Source organism: Saccopteryx leptura, chromosome 6, assembly GCF_036850995.1.
Source record: "Saccopteryx leptura isolate mSacLep1 chromosome 6, mSacLep1_pri_phased_curated, whole genome shotgun sequence".
Lineage (NCBI taxonomy): Eukaryota > Metazoa > Chordata > Mammalia > Chiroptera > Emballonuridae > Saccopteryx > Saccopteryx leptura.
This window is the reverse complement of record NC_089508.1, coordinates 145,872,297-145,889,728: the sequence shown is the minus strand read 5'-3', so window position 1 is coordinate 145,889,728 and position 17,432 is coordinate 145,872,297. Positions and strand designations below refer to the sequence as shown.

At 42.2% G+C, this 17,432-nt stretch overlaps 1 protein-coding gene across 1 annotated transcript in view; it reads left to right on the top strand.

The window, feature by feature from the left end:
* PRKAR2B (protein kinase cAMP-dependent type II regulatory subunit beta) overlaps positions 1-17,432 on the top strand; it is a 175,467-nt gene that overhangs the window by 107,470 nt on the left and 50,565 nt on the right. Inside the window, exon 3 of the mRNA XM_066342547.1 lies at positions 7,658-7,710. Coding sequence (XP_066198644.1) covers positions 7,658-7,710 — 53 coding nt within the window. The remainder of the gene's footprint in view (positions 1-7,657; positions 7,711-17,432) is intronic.

Below are 17,432 nucleotides of genomic sequence, written 5' to 3'. Positions count from 1 at the left end.
GGGGGCCGCATGCGGCCCGCGGGCCGTAGTTTGGGGACCCCTGCCTTAAGCTAGTCTTTGTAAAAGGTAAATTTTTTCCCATTATAGGAGGGCATTTCTACTTCAGTGAGCTAAGATTAACCATATTAAATCAGAACTCTGTTGTCTGATATACTTTTGATATTAAGCTGATTATCATTTAAATAAGTATGCTAAAATCTTAATATATTGAAAACATTGGAAAAGTTAATTTTATGTATTTAAAGATGTCAGTCTTTTTCTACACAAAAGGCATTTAAACCATGAAGTATTTCTGTGCAGGCCACATTTGCTTTTTATTCTGTGTACAAGGCTCTGTGCCAGGTGTTGAGACCCAGTGGCTCCTGGAATCCAGTCATGTTCCTTTACGTTTTGTTAGCTTATTGAAGCTAACTTGGGTTATGTAAACTTGTCCTGTGCAGAGTCGTTTTGATTGTACTGATTTTTGTACATTACCAACAAAGTATAATGGGCACTTTGTGAAAGACCCTGGGAGTTGATGTAGCCCTTGTGTCTCTGCTGAGTGATAAGTTTCTTTGGAGGGCTAGGTGGCTTCCGAGGGGGCTGTTCACCAGAAAGACTAAACTTTGATTAGAAGCATGAAACTTTCAGCCCTGCCTCAGGCCTGTGTAATGAGATCTCCATGAAAACCCCTAAACAACAGGGGTCACAGGGCTTCCAGATTGGTGAACAGACACATCGAGATGCTGGGAGTGTGGCACACTGAGGATGGCGTTGAGGCTCTGTGCCCCCCAATCCCATGCCACCCTCATCTCTTGCCCTGTACTCTCTTCTTTTGGCTGTTCTGAGTATCCTTTATAATAAACCGATAAGAGTAAGAAAAAGCACTTTCCTAAGTACTCTTGAGTCATTCTAGTGAATTATCAAAACTTAGGAAGGGAGGCCCTGGCTGGTTGCTCAGTGGTAGAGCATCAGCCCAGATTGTGGAAGTCCCGGGTTCGATTCCCGGTCAGGGCACACAGGAGAAGCGCCTGTCTGCTTCTCTGTCCCCCCCCCCCTTCTCTCTCTCTCCTTCTCTCTGTTCCCCTCCTGCAGCCAAGACTTGACTGGCTCTAGCGAGTTGGCCTCGGGCTCTGAGGATGGCTCCATGGCCTCACCTTAGGCACTAAAAAAATGGCTTCAGTTGCAACAGAGCAGCAGGCCCAGATGGGCAGAGCATGGACCCCTAGTGGGCTTGCCAGGTGGATCCCGGTCGGAGTGCACGTTGGAGTCTGTCTCTGCCTCCTCTCCTCTCACTGAGTGGGAAAAAAACTCGGGAGAGGGTTTAGGAACCTCCAGTTATAGCTGATTAGTCAGAAGCATGGGTAGCTTGGGAATTGCACTTGGATCTGAAGTGAGGCATTCTTATGGGACTCAGCCCTTTAACATGTGGAATCTAATGTGATTTCAGGTAGATAATGTTAGGATTGAACTGAATTGTTGGATATCCAGTTGATGTTGGAGAGTTAGAGAATTGGTATTGTTAATCCAAATTCGGACGGACCCGAAATATGGAAGACAGGAGCAAGGTCCGTCGTTTACACATCAAAGCTTTATTGTCTAGCTTGGCCAAGCAGTGGGAACTCCGACAGAAATCTGACGGAGAGCGCGCCGGCCCTTTGTTCTACTTAGTTTTTATAGTTTTGTAAGTGGGAAGTACAGAAGCAAAAATTGCAATTAGGAGCCCCTTACCACTATTGGTTATAGTCATATGTCCTTTAACATGATAGGACCATGTTCAATTTACAAACCACACATCATTTTGGAGAAAACAAAATTTACAAGTCAACACAATGGTAGAAAGATGTCTCTTTACATATTAAAGGCTTTCCTATATTATCTAGTGTTTATCTGCTATCTCTCTGTCCAGAGTCACACACGCATTTACATAGGAGAGGTAGTTTCGGTGGGGACAAATGCCTGCAAATGGCTCATTGCTATAAGAAAAGGTTTATTTTGGCTTTTCTCTCCCTGTACCTGGCTAGCCATTCACCCCTTTCCCCACAGGTGTGGTGGAATGTCTGGGAATCCATGTTTTCCTACCCTTGCATTTACAATACAATGCCAAGGGCCATCCTGGTTATGCCAATCACACAGCACAGAGACTATTTCTCACAATTTCTCTGCACACCTTAACCCAAATTAATAAAATGTTCTCCAAGCCTCCTTAAATATTAATATTAATTCTGTAGCCTTTGGTTCTTTACAACACCTGCGGGTGAAATGGCTCAGTGGCTCCTCAGTATTGGAAAAAATAACACGTTTGGTGTCAGGATGAAAAAAACCCTTACTCCTTATATATCATCTGTCTCTCTCTCTCTCCCTCTCTCTCTCTCTGTATATCAAATTATATGAAAAGATTGAAGGCAGAGCCCCGGAAGATGCAGTCATATAGTTCTCGCTGTCCTGTTCTACAGACTGTGACAGGTGTCTGGTAACAGCAATATACATTATCCTGTCTGCAGTGTGAGAATCTACTTAAATTATTGGACCATTCTCAATGACTAATGTATTATCCAAATACATGTACACACAGCATAACAGGAAAGCCTCAATACTGGGCTCACTTAAACTAGAAGGCCCTGCCTGACCTGTGGTGGCGCAGTGGATAAAACGTCGACCTGGAATGCTGAGGTCGACGGTTCAAAAACCTAGGCTTGCCTGGTCAAGGCACATATGGGAGTTGATGCTTCCTGCTCCTCCCCCTGTTCTCTTTCTCTCTCTCCCCTCTCTCTCTAATAAAAATGAATAAATAAAATCTAAAAAAAAACAAAAAAACCCAAAAAACAAAAAAACTATATTAAACTAGAAGGCCCTGTCCCTCACTTTTATGTAATTACCTAATAAAGAAGGGAGTTTGTAGTGTCAAGCTTGATTTCAGTCTTCCCAGGAGGGAGGGGGAAAATACATTTCAAAAAGAATATGAGGAACCTCAAATTATCTGGAGACTTCAGTTTGAGGGTCCATCCAAGCATAGAGCATTTCATCCATTCACTCGTACACATGTTTACGAGCTCCTAATCTCTGTGCCAGGCCCCGTGGTGAACAAGACAGAAAGTCCACATTTTCACTTATCCTCTCTGTCCCAATTTCTTGAATAAATGGTGTAAGGCATTCTAACATAAATGCCAAGAACTAAATCCTTTTATTCTGGCAAAATAAATAGTTCTATGAGTTGGATAGTTCAGAACCAAACAACAAACATGTGATAAAATAGTTATCAAAAATCAGAAGGCTGTTAAATAATGAATAATACTGAGACAATTGGTAAGTTCTTTAGAAAAATAACATTCTTGTCATGATTTTTTAGTCAGAGTTTAAGGTGCTTGAAATTAAAAAATTACAGGATTAGGATTTTTCTCTGTGAATTAAATTTTAAGATCAATGCTCAGAGCATGCATATATATATGTAACTTGCCACACACACACACACACACACACACACACTGTCTACCGGAAAGTTCTATCCGTTTCTATCACAAGTTTCAACACATAAGCACATGTTTATTTGGCGCATGTGTGCCTCTCTATTTTTATCACTTAATGTATACATACTGACGTAGCAAATTAACTAAAACAAAGTTGATTCACGTTAGTCTTATGTGTGAAGCAATAGTGTACCCATGGCTACTGATAAAGTTCATTTACGCCACTGTAATTTTTACGAGTTTCAACAAGGAAGAAATGCTACAGAAGCATGTCTGTCACATCCACCATATTCCCTGGACTAAGCACCCTCCGACTATCACTTGTTTTTGTCCTTACAAAATTTTTTGAAGGGCAAAAAATTCAAAAATGAAGAAGATATCAAACAAGCACTGGTTCAATTTTTTGCATCAAAAGATAAAACATTTTTCAAAAATGGGATATACAAATTGCCCTCACGCTGGCAAGAAATTATTAATAATAATAGCAATTATATTATTTAATAAAGTTTATTGACGGTAAGAAAAATTTGTATTTTGTTTTATTCCAAAAACGGACAGAACTTTCCGGTAGACAGTGTGTGTGTGTGTGTGTGTGTGTGTGTGTGTGTGTGTGTGTGTGTGTGTGTGTGTGTGTGTGTATGGCAAGTTACTTTAAGGAACCAAATATATTAACCTACTATATCATCACCTCATTGAATGTATTCATCCCATTAGCAGGGCATACTCATAAGGGCCCTGAGTTTGGTTTAATACTCTGTTGTTATCTTTGGAAATTCTTGATTTTTGAGAATGGGGCCTATGTTTTTATTTTGCACTGAGCCCTACAAATTTTGTAGCAGTACTGCCTGTGAGATTGGTTACTTATGGAAACAAAGTTGTTACAGAGCCCAACTTCAGAAGTAGATGTCCTTGTGCTTTTAGGAGAGTTGCAGCCAACACAATTAAAGTGTTAGGGCCACATTAGCAAGGAGCATCTGTTATGCATGTGGGTGCCTACCACTGTCCCAGACTGCCACATGCCATTAAACACACATCTTATTTGACAAACTCTCCTCCTCCCATCTCCTTCCCACCAAGCAACCTTTTCATTGTGATTTGGCTTTTTCTGTGGTCTTCCTGCAGGTAGAAAGCTGGCTAGTCATGCTGTCTCCCTATTTGGTTCAGGAAGTCAGTTATCAAATTGGAATTCCGGTGATATGCAGTAGGGACAGGTCCCCTTCTGTTAGATTTCTGAGACAAGACTGAATGAAGCCCAGGCAGTGTGCTGGTGAATTCCCCAAAGCAGTCGAATGCAGAAAGAACCATGGTTAAGAGCAAGGGCTTTGGAGTCAGCCAGCCAATTCTGGGATCAGGTATATTGTTCCTGTGGTACTACAATGTATGATTTTGGCCAAGATACCTAACCTACCTTTTAATTTTTTTTTTAATTTATAAGATGTATAACCATTCTATGCCCTGGTCTTTCATTTGTCGAGTGGTAATATAACATCTATCTTAGGGTTGTCGTGAGGTTGAATGAGAAAATACACACTAGGCCAGGGTTTCTCAGCCTTAGCACTATTGACATTTTGGGCCAGGTACTAATTCTTACTTGGGGGTGGGCAGGGGAGCTGTCCTGTGTAGTGTGTGATGGTTAGCAGCATCTTTGGCCTCCCCCAGTAACTTCCTCCTCAGCTCCCCCATAGGTGTAAAAATCAAAATATCTTCAGACATTGCCAAATGTCCCCTGGGAGAAATTTGGCTCTGGTTAAGAATCACCCACTGACCTAGGTAAATAGAGCAATGCCCGGGGGGGAAAGGAAGCTACTATCAGGTTTTAGAATAATGACAGTAATAGTAGTTCTAATGATAATGTTCTTGATGCCATCTGGAGACCTTCAGAAAGACAGCTGTCAGCTTTCACCTGTGCTCTCTCCTTTACATTTCTGTATCTGTGGCAGAGTTAAGTTCATATGGGTTAAGGGATAAATGTGAAAAGGTCTACTCTTTTTTTTTTTTTTAGTGAGAGGAAGGAAGGGAGAGAGATGAGAAGCATCCACTTGTATTTGTGTCACTTTAGTTGTTCATTGATTGCTTTTCATACATGCTTTGACAGGGGTGGGGGAGCCTCCAGCCAAGCAAGTGCCCCTTGCTCAAGCCAACGACTTTGGGCTTCAAGCCACAGACCTTTGGGCCCAAGCCAGTGACCTGAAGGTTTCGAAACTGGGTCCTCAGCGTCCCAGGTTGACACTATCCATTTCGCCACCACCAGTCAGGCAAGATCTACTTTTTAAAAACTGAAAGAAAAGTAACAAATCTTGAGACTTGCAAATAAAAGAGGGATTTCCAAGCTCGGAACCGGTGGTATTTTGTGATGTTTAACATTTTAATTTAAATTATACTGAAGAACTTTCTTCCTTGGCATCACTACATTAAAGATAAATAAACATGTGTAATTCATAAAAATTTCGTAATTATAGTTAAAAGGCAAACTGGGTAAAATGATTGTGAATGACACAGTGGTATTAAGGAGCTGATATAAGTAAAAAAGAAACCAAATGCATACATAAATTCTTCACATGTAAGGACAAGGGAGAAAATATAGTCAGCTTATAAATATTTGAAAATTGTTCAAATTCAGTAATTAAAATTTTTAAATCTAAATTGGAAAAAATTTTAAGCATTAACATCCAACTCTGTTGTATAAGTTTAGAGGAGTCTCCTTACAGATATTCTTTGTAGGACAGTGAATAGGTACAGTCTCTCTGGAAAGAAGCTTGGTGATAAGTACATCTTAAAAATGGTCATATCTAGGCCTGGCCAGTGGCTCAGTGGATAGAGCATCAGCCTGACGTATGGACATCCCGAGTTCGATTAAGGTCAGGCCACACAGGAGAAGCAACCATCTGATTTTCTACCTCTCCCTTTCTCCCCTCTCTCCCTCTTCCCCTCCTGCCAGCCAGTGGCTCAGTTGTCCCCAGGGCATTAAGGATGTCTCAGTTGGTCCTAGCGCATCAGCCTTAGGCACTAAAAATAGCTCAGGACTGAGCATCGACCCCAGATGGGGTTGCCAGATGGATCCTAGTCAGGGTGCATGCTGGAATCTGCCTCACTATCTCCCCTCCTCTCATCTTAAAAAAATTGTCATATCTTTTAAACCTCTACCCCAAATAACATTTGGGAATAATTCCTACAGCATAATCTAAAGTATAGACAACTATTTCTGCATGAAGATGTTTATTGCAAGGTTGTTTTAATAGAAGCCAGCTAAGTGTCCCAATAGAGGAGTGGTTGATTGTTGCTTATGATGAACAATCAGCAGTCTTTAAAAAATATATTTATAGAATGTTTCCAATGGCATGTGAAATTCTTACAGTGTTAAATGGAAAAAAATGTTTTAAAATTGCATATGCACTATGAACTGAATTCAGAATAAAGACTGGCTAGGAATATGCAAAATGAAACAGTAGTATTTGCTCCTGGAAAGATTGGGTTCTGGATAATTTACAGAAGTTACTCCTAACTATATAATTAAATTTATCATTTTGTAGCAGACTTACACTTTTCTTTTTTTGTCCTTTAAAGTAATTTTTAGATCTTTACATTTCTATAACTTGGAAATGAAAGTGAAAGGTTAAACTATGTTTCTCTGAATAAGAGAAAGCGAAAAGCGATTGTCAGTGTTTTAAAGTGCAGCTCTGTATTTTAATAAATTCCACATATACTGCAAGAGGAAACCAGTTTAGGGGGTAGATTGCTTGCCCTGGATGAGGTGAATTAATGGTTTTTACACCATGGTACTCTTTTTGTTTATTAATTTTTAAAAGACACTTATAGCCTGACCAGGCGGTGGCGCAGTGGATAGAGCCTCAGACTGGGATGCTGAGGACCCAGGTTCAAGACCCTGAGGTCGCCAGCTTGAGCACGGGCTCATCTGGTTTGAGCAAAGCTCTCCAGCTTGGACCCAAGGTCGCTGGCTTGAGCAAGGTGTTATTCAGTCTGCTGTAGCCCCAAGGTCAAGGCACATATGAGAAAGCAATCAATGAACAACTAAGGTTTTGCAACGAAAAACTGATGATTGATGCTTCTCATCTCTCTCTGTTCCTGTCTGTCTGTCCCTATATATTCCTCTCTCTGACTCTCTCTGTCTCTGTAAAAAAAAATAAAAAAAGACACTTATAGTATGTTTCTTGATGAAAAAATCTCTAAAATGTCCATTTTTATTTTTATAGTATGTGCAGAAGCTTATAATCCTGATGAAGAAGAGGATGATGCAGAGTCCAGGGTATGTAATTTACTGAATAAAGTTTAAGTTACTCTTGTATTGGATAAGGAAAATGATAAGAGAGAATATGTTAACAAGCATATTGTTTAACAGAAGACATAATGGAAGTATTTTGACTATTTCTTTTCCTGTTCTTATCTCTGATAGCTAACTTCTCATATAAGTTCTGTAGGATGACTTTTATCCAAAATGTCTCTCCCTTTGGCTGAAGGAAAGGGGAATATAAAAACTCATTGCAATTGTGATTTTAATTCTTTTGTAAAAATGCAGCTTTCTCATAGTGATCATTTATTTTTGTAGTATTTCCAGTAAAGAAAATACTGGGAAGAGCCTTCTGCTCCTACTAATTTATAACAACAGAAGCTTATTCTGAAACAAAAAAATCAGGGTAAACCCCAAGAAATCTATAGATTTTGTGCAGTGCCTATCAAGATGCCAATGGTGTATTTCACAGAACTAGGACAGATATTCCAAAAATTTATATAGAACCACAGGAGACCTTGAATAGCCACAGCAATCTTGAAAAAGAACAAAGTTTGAGGAATCACCCTACCTAATATCAAACTATACTACAAGGCCAGACAGCATGGTGTCAGCATAAAACAGCCATGTGGATCAGTGAAACAGTATAGAGAGCCCAGAAATCAACCTATGCCTATATGGTCAATTAGTATTTGACAAAGGAAGCAGGAACATACTATGGAGTAAAGACAGTCTATTCAATAAATGGTATTTGGAAAATTGGACAGGTACATGCAGAAAATGAAACTGGACCACCTTCTTACGCTGTACACAAGAGTAAAAGCAAAATGAATTTAAAGACTGATATGTTAGACTAGAAACTATAAAAATCCTAAAAGAAAACAAAGGCAATGAAACCTCAGATATTTCTCACAGCGATACTTTCTCTTTCCTTTTTTTCTTCTTTATTTCTATTGAATTTATTAGGGTGACACTAGTTCACATAATTATACAGGTTTCAGGTGCCTGATTCTATAGCATGTTTCTGAACACTATATTATGTGTTCAAACACACCCCTAGTCGGGTCTCCATATATCAACAATTTATGGCCTCATACCCTTCTCTACCTTTTCCCCCTCCCAGCAGTCACACACTGTTGTCTGTCTCCATGAGTTTTGTTTTTGTTTTTTGTCCTTTTTGGCTCCATCCCTCCACCTCCCTCCCTCCCCCCATAGTGATCAGCCTGCTCTCTGTGAGTCTGTGTCTTTTTGCTTGTTAGTTTATTTGTTCATTAGATTCCACTTATAAGTGAAATCATACGGAACTTGTCTTTCTCTGCCTGGCTTATTTCATTTAGCATAATGATCTCCAGGTCTATCCATGCTTTGCAAAAAGTAAGATTTCCTTCTTTTTTTATGCTCAAGTAGTATTGCATTATGTAAATGTACCACAGCTTTTTTATCTACTCATCCACTGAAGGGCACTAAGGTTGTTTCCATATCTTGGCTATTGTGAACAACGGTGCAGTGAACACAGGGGTGCATATCTTCTTTTGAATTACTGTTTTCAGTCTTTAAGGATATATTCCCAGAAGTGGATTGCTGGGTCATAAGGCAGTTCCATTTTTAATTTTTGAAATAACTCCATACTGCTTTCCACAATGGCTGCACCAATCTGCCTTCCCATCAACAGTGCAGGAGGGTTTTCTTTCTCCAAATCCCCCCCAACATTTTTTGTTCGTTGATTTATTGATAATAGCCATTCTGAAAGTGTGAGATATCTCATTGTGATTTTAATTTGTATTCTTCTGATGATTAGACATGGAGCATCTTTTAATATGTTTATTGGCCATCTGCGGTTCCTCTTTGAAGAAGTATCTATTCAAGTCTTTTGACCATTTCCTTTGTTTTTATTTTTGATTTTGAGAAAGAGAGAGAGACTAGGACAAACAGATAAGAGGGGAGAGAGATGAGAAGCATCAACTTGTAGTTGCAGCACTTTGGTTGTTCATTGATTGCTTTCTCATATGTGCCTTGACCAAGAGGCTCCAGCTGAGCCAGTGACCCCTTGCTCAAGCCAGTGACCTTCGGCTTCAAGGCAGCGACCTTTGGGCTCAAGCCAGTGACCATAGGGCCATGTCTATGATCCACGCTCAAGCAGTGACCCCGCGTTCAAGCTATTGACCTTGGGGTTTTAAACCTGAATCCTCTGTATCCCAGTCTGACACTATCCACTGCACTACCGCCTAGTCAGGCTACCACAGCTTTTTTATCCACTTGTCCACTGACGGACACTTGGACTATTTCCAGATCTTGGCTATTGCGAACAATTCTTCAGTGGACATGGGGGTATATACCTTCTTTTGAATTAGTGTTTTGGGATTCTTAGGATATATTTTTAAAAGTGGGCTAGCTGGGTCATAACATAGTTTTATTTTTTAATTTTTTGAGGTTTAATTTTTATTCATTGATTTTAATGAGAGATAGGAAGGGAGAGACAGAGAGACAGGAACATTGACCTATTCCTGTATGTGCCCTGACTGGGGATCTAACCAGCAACCTCTGTGCTTCAGAGACGATGCTCTAACCACCCGAGCTATGCAGCCAGGGCAAAAACTGATTTTTATAGCATTCCAGATATTTTTGTAAAAATTTGTTCAGTTTGGTTTCAAACAAATTTTTAAGCTGTGTTCTCTAGCTCCATTTTTCTATTTATTTAGTTAAAGTAAACTAAGAGATTACTGTGCCTGACCAGGCGGTGGTGCAGTGGATAGAGCATCAGACTGGGATGTGGAGGACCCAGGTTCGAGAACCCGAGGTCGCCAGCTTGAGCGCGGGCTCATCTGGTTTTGAGCAAAGCTCACCAGCTTGGACCCGAGGTCGCTGGCTCGAGCAAGGGCTTATTCAGTCTGCTGAAGGCCCACAGTCCAGGCACATATGAGAAAGAAATCAATGAACAACTAAGGTGTCGCAACGAAAAACTAATGATTGATGCTTCTCATCTCTCTCCTTTCCTGTCTATCCCTATCTTTCCCTCTCTCTGACTCTCTCTCTGTCTCTGTAAAAATAAATAAATAAAATTATTGTGCCTGGTAATGGTAGTAATAATTTACTTTCTGAGTACATACTTTCCAAAAATCTCTCTTTTCTATTTGGCCTTTAAAAATATAAAAAAATCTCTCTTCAATCAAGGAACACTGAAGAAGCCACACCGAGACTGGTAGGAAAAGCGGAAACGCGGAGAGGGCTGCCCAGCTCCTCGGAGCGAACGGCAGCAGGGAAAGACTCGCGTGGCGGGAAGTGAGTTTAGCAGAGGGGAAAGGATCCTGAGCCCCAGGAACAAAGCCCCAGCCTGCAGTCCCAGAGCCCAGAAGAGGCGTAAGGACAGTATTTAGCTGGAAACAAGTCAGGATACTGTTTGTGAGAGAGTCTGATTTCTCAGACCCAGGATCCTTCTTAAAGGGACCGCGCAGAACATCTCTCTCAAAAACAATCACTTGGGGCTCCTGGGGATGGGGGGGGGGGGAGAGGAAAGGACCACAGTAACAGGAAGAGAGTGTAATCTAGGAGGCATAGGGAGAAACATTTTGGGAGATAGCCACCCTAACCCCTGGGATGAGTCACTCCCCAAAGCTGAAGTGAATATTTCCTCCAGAAACAGCAATACCAGCAAAGGGAAGCAGGAGAGCAGCCAAACAAGCTCCCCTGCAGCACTCAGAGCAGAGTTGCATAGAAGGAGGGAGCTTTCGGGTCTAGAGTAGTGAGTCTTAGGGTCCGAGCTGCAACGCCCCCACCCACGAGGCTAAGGGCTCACCGGAGAGCGGGCGGCAGCGGGAGACAAAAGCGCAGTTCTGCTGGCAGGGGCGGAAGCCGGCTGGCCACCACTGGGCTCAGGAGTGAGCTCAGTCTTGCCCGGCTGGGGAGAAGGGGGCGTGCAAAAGCGGTCAAGCTCAGCTGCCGGCAGCCTGTAATCCAGCCTCCGGGAGAAGGGCGGGAACCCTGGAAAGGGTGGAGACCAGCCACAGAGCAAGGGCAGAGGAGCACAGCCCTGCCCCGCCCGTGCAACCCAGGCTTGCGGTCTGACTTGGTAGCCGGCTCCTCCCGTGGGGGTGGAGCCAAAAGCCCAGAAGAGGCGGAGTTCCGCTACGGAGCTGAGCTTGGGCACGCAGCCCTGCCCGGCGGTAGAGCCAAGGCTAGCAGCTGTTCCTTGAGTGGGATCCTTCTGCAAGGGCAGGGTGAAAGCTCGGAAACAGGCAGAGACCCGAAGCTGAGCAAAGGTGCTCACCAGTGCCCTCAAGACCGAGCATAATGTCACACACAGGGGCAGGGCAAAGGCCAAGGCCACCAACCCTTGTGCACCCGAGCACGTGATCACAGCCACTCCCGTGAAGAGAAAATGCGGAGGCAGAGAAATACAACACAAATAAACCAAGAGAAATCCCCAGAAAAGGACCTAAGTGAATCAGATATAACCAAATTACCAGATGCAGAGTTTAAAATAAGGATTGTTAGGATGCTCAAAGATATTAGAACTACCATAGATGGCCATTACGAAAACCTAAATAAAGAGATAACAAATATAAAAAAGGACATTGAAATAATAAAAAAGAATCAGTCAGAAATGACAAATACAATATCTGAAATAAAGACCACAATGGAAGGAATTAAAAGCAGGATGGATGAAGCAGAGAATCGAATCAGTGAGTTAGAGGACACAATAAATAAAGGCACAGAAGCAGAGCAGAAAAAAGAAAAGAGACTCAAAAAGTCTGAGGAAACTCTAAGAGAGCTCTGTGACAACATGAAGAGAAATAACATCCGCATCATAGGGGTTCCTGAAGAAGAAGAGAAAGAACAAGGGATAGAGACTTTGTTCAAACATATTATAGCGGAAAACTTCCCCCAATTAAGGCAGGAAAACATTTCACATGTTCAGGAAGCACAGAGAACTCCATTAAGGAGAAACCCAAAGAAACCAACACCAAGACACATCATAATTAAATTACCAAAGCTAAATGATAAAGAGAAAATATTAAAAGCTGCTAGAGAAAAAAAGACTATCACCTACAAAGGAGCCCCATAAGGATGACTTCTGACTTCTCAACAGAAACACTTGAGGCCAGAAGGGAATGGCAAGAAATATTCAAAGTAATGCAGAACAAGAACCTACAACCAAGACTACTTTATCCAGCAAGGCTATCATTTAAGATTGAAGGAGAAATAAAAAGCTTTACAGACAAAAAAAATACTCAAGGATTTCACTGCAACCAAACCAAGGCTGCAAGAAATGCTAAGGGACCTGTTGTAAACAGATCAAAGGAAAAAAAGAATATAGCAAAAGAGAAAAACAGTTTTAAAGAAAAAAAATGGCAATAAACAATTACATATCAGTAAAAAAATAAGTAAATAAATAAAAAATAAAAATAAATAAAATAAAAAATCTGGCCCTGGCTGGTTGGCTGAGCGGTGTGGAGCGTTGGCCCAGCGTGTGGAAGTCCCAGGTTCAATTCGTGGTCAGGGCACAGAGGAGAAGCACCCATATGCTTCTCCACCCTTCCCCATCTCCTTCCTCTTTGTCTCTCTCTTCCCCTCCCACAGCCAAGGCTTCATTGGAGCAAAGTTGGCCCGGGTGCTGAGGATGGCTCCAAGGCCCCCGCCAGAGGTGCTAGAACAGGGGTCCCAGACTGCGGCCCACAGGCTGCATGCGGCCCCTTGAGGCCATGTATCCGGCCCACGCCACACTTCCGGAAGGGGCACCTCTTTCATTGGTGGTCAGTGAGAGGAGCATATTGACCATCTCATTAGCCAAAAGCGGGCCCATAGCTCCCATTGAAATACTGGGATTTAATTTTGTTGATTTAAATGTACTTGTTCTTTTTTTTTTTTTTTTCATTTTTCTGAAGCTGGAAACAGGGAGAGACAGTCAGACAGACTCCCGCATGCGCCCGACCGGGGTCTACCCGGCACGCCCACCAGGGGCGACGCTCTGCCCACCAGGGGCTGATGCTCTGCCCATCCTGGGCGTCGCCATGTTGCAACCAGAGCCACTCTAGCGCCTGAGGCAGAGGCCACAGAGCCATCCCCAGCGCCCGGGCCATCTTTGCTCCAATGGAGCCTTGGCTGCGGGAGGGGAAGAGAGAGTCAGAGAGGAAAGCGCGGCGGAGGGGTGGAGAAGCAAATGGGCGCTTCTCCTGTGTGCCCTGGCCGGGAATCGAACCCGGGTCCTCCGCATGCTAGGCCGACGCTCTACCGCTGAGCCAACCGGCCAGGGCTAAATTTACTTGTTCTTTATTTTAAATATTGTATTTGTTCCCGTTTTTGTTTTGTTTTTTACTTTAAAATAAGATATGTGCAGTGTGCATAGGGATTTGTTTATAGTTTTTTTTTTATAGTCTGGCCCTCCAACGGTCTGAGGGACAGTGAACTGGCCTCCTGTGTAAAAAGTTTGGGGACCCCTGTTAGAATGACTCTAGCCACAGTGGAGCAACACCCCAGATGGGCAGAGCATCGCCCCCTGATGGGCATGCCAGGGTGGATCCTGGTCAGGCGCATGCAGAGTCTGTCTGACTTCCTCCCCACTTCTAACTTCAGGGAAAAAATAAGAAAAAAAAATATATAGATATATAAAATTTATTTTCTGTAGCTCTCAAAAATGCTTCAGTAAGATTGCGTTTTAATATGGAAAAGCAGATGCTGCATCCCTAAGTCATTGCAACATTAACCTTTCTGGAATATACGCATGATCTAGTGATAGCAAGACACGAATATGACCAGAGGATCTTCAGGGAACTGACAATTCACACTCCCACCATGGGGATCCTGAGCACCCCCCAGGGTTGGGGAAAAAACTAGAAAATTGATAAGGAACAAAGAAATTACTGTAGAGACCAGAGTTGGCTTAGCTTTCAGGGGCTGGCTGACTGGATATATCACATTTCTGGGGAAGTCGAGCATTTGCAAGTACACAAAAGTTATCAGAATTTTGGTTTTCCGATGTGGCACGCTGTGTGGAAGCAGCTCCATATTGGACCTAGAAAGTTATTTCAACAATGGTGACATGGAATCCCCAACTTTTTCTCCAAGGATAGAGCTTCTTATCAGGTAGACATTACAGTTCTTTGGCTTGAACTTCTAGATAAATTTCATGAAGTGAGAAGTAACTTTTTTTGTGTGTTATTAGTTAGCTTTTTTTATTTAAAGTAGGGAGAAGTGAATTTTGGTTGGCATGATTTACTTAATACTCAAATTTTAAAAGTTTCTTGTATACGATGAGTTAGTAGACATCAAATCTTTTTTTTTATGTGTTCATGTTTCACCTTAGAATCTAGCTTGAGATGAATATTGATTAGATAGTGAACAAAAGTTTGCATATATCTTACCCTTACAAGAAAAATGCAGTGACTTTTCACAAATAGTCTTCTGTGTAGTATATAAACAGTACACACATAAATAGTATAACGTGTACTATAAATTTCCTCAATTGTTATTGGGCCTGATTTTCATTAATTTTTAGCCATCTGAGATGAGTTTGAAGTGCCAATGTTTATTTCCCATTGTAAGTTCTGATATATTCAGAGGCACAGAACTCATCACTGCCTGATTCTGGTTGCTCTGGTGTGGGGTTGGCTGACTGAAGAGGTGGGGCATCAGTCATCATCTCCCACAGTCACTCTTTGAGTGACCATTACAATAGGGAAAGGTAGTTTGTAGAACTAGTTTTTAACCTTTTTATACAAGGGGACTGGTGAAAATAGCAGAAATCACCCTGAGTAGAAATGAATTCAAATAAGATCATTGGATCTATAATCTTCATACAACATCAGGGTGATTAACTCTTCCACGTACTGGCACAAAATTTCTGGTGGACTGGTCCACAGACCATGGTTGAAAAATACTGGTTTATAGATCTCCAGGAGACCAGTGTGTTGCCTGCTGCTTTTATGATTGTCTTTTGCCCCTCTTACTCATTTTTTAAGGGTTACAAGCTACCAATATGATCATGAAAAAATAGACCATTTGCCTGACCAGGCGGTGGCGCAGTGGATAGAGCGTAGGACTGGGATGCAGAGGACCCAGGTTCAAGACCCCGAGGTCGCCAGCTTGAGTACGGGCTCATCTGGTTTGAGCAAAAGCTCACCAGCTTGGACCCAAGGTCACTGGCTCCAGCAAGGGGTTACTCGGTCTGCTGAAGGCCCACGGTCAAGACACATATGAGAAAGCAATCAATGAACAACTAAGGTGTTGCAACGCGCAACAAAAAACTAATGATTGATGCGTCTCATCTCTCTCCGTTCCTGTCTGTCCCTGTCTATCCCTCTCTCTGACTCACCGTCTCTGTAAAAAAAATAAATAAATAAAATAAATAAATAAAGCTTTTCGTTAAAAAAAAAAAAATAGACCATTTGATCCAAGTCAGTTGTGCCTTCTGCTAATTAAAAGGGAGTCTGAAGAGTTGGCAGGCTACCCTTACTTACATAGAGCTGTTGGTCTACACCCTCCTCAAGTGAAATTTAGTAAGAATATAGGGTACTGTTTTTTTTTTTCTTGTTTTATTTTTCAGGTGAGAAGGAGAGGAGATAGGCTCCTGCATGTGCCCTGACTGGGATCTACCTGGCAACCCCTGTCTGGGGCTGTTGCTTGAATCAGCTGAGCTATCCACAGTGCCTGAGGCCAATGCTCGGACCACTTGAGCCACTGGCTTTGAGAAAGGAAGACAGAGAAGGGAGAGGGGGAGGGGAAGAGAAGCAGATGGTTGTTTCTTATATGTATCCCGACCGGGGATCGAACCTGGGACATCCTCATGCCAGCCAGTGCTCTATCCGTTGAGCAGATTGGCCAGGGTGGGCATTGGTTTCTTTGAGTTCATTCTAAAGTGAGCACATCAGGACTGTTGGATTCATTTTTTCCAAAATCTACCTCCTTGGTGTATGACGGCATGGTTGCTCCCTCCCTTTGGAATGTTGCTCCCTGTGGAAGTATTTACATATATTATGCATAAAAATGTATTTAACATCTAATGCACTGTACAGGTAAAACTTTACTTGCTTCTGAGACAGGGGTCCCCAAACTTTTTACACAGGGGACCAGTTCACTGTCCCTCAGACCGTTGGAGGGCCGGACTATAAAAAAAACTGTGAACAAATCCCTATACACACTGCACATATCATATTTTAAAGTAAAAACCAAAATGGGAACAAATATAATATTGATATTTAAAATAAAAAACAAGTAAATTTAAATCAACAAACTGACCAGTATTTCAATGGGAGCTATGGGCCTGCTTTTGGCTAATGAGATGGTCAATGTGCTCCTCTCACTGACGACCAGTGAAAGAGGTGCCCCTTCCGGCAGTGTGGCAGGGGCCGGATAAATAACCTCAGGGGGCTGGATATGGCCTGCGGGCCATAGTTTGGGGACCCCTGTTCTAAGACTTTATCAAATTTCAAAGGAAAGAACTATATTCTGATAGAGTATAAAACTCAGTTGTAAAGAGTAAGAATATTAAAAGAGTATTAAAAAGAGTAAAGGAAGTCTCCAGACCTCCTGTATATCTGTTGTCACCTGTTGTTTTATTGTATGTTCCCCTAGCTGGGAGCTTGGGTGTCTTTGTGGTCACAGACCTTTACAAAGTAAGCTTGCTGACCTGAAGGAAATACTGTACTCCATTGAAAGACATTCAAGCCCTGGCTTGGTAGCTAAGTTTATTAGAATGTTGCCCAATATGCCAAGGTTGGGGGGTTTGATCCCCAGTCAGGGCACAT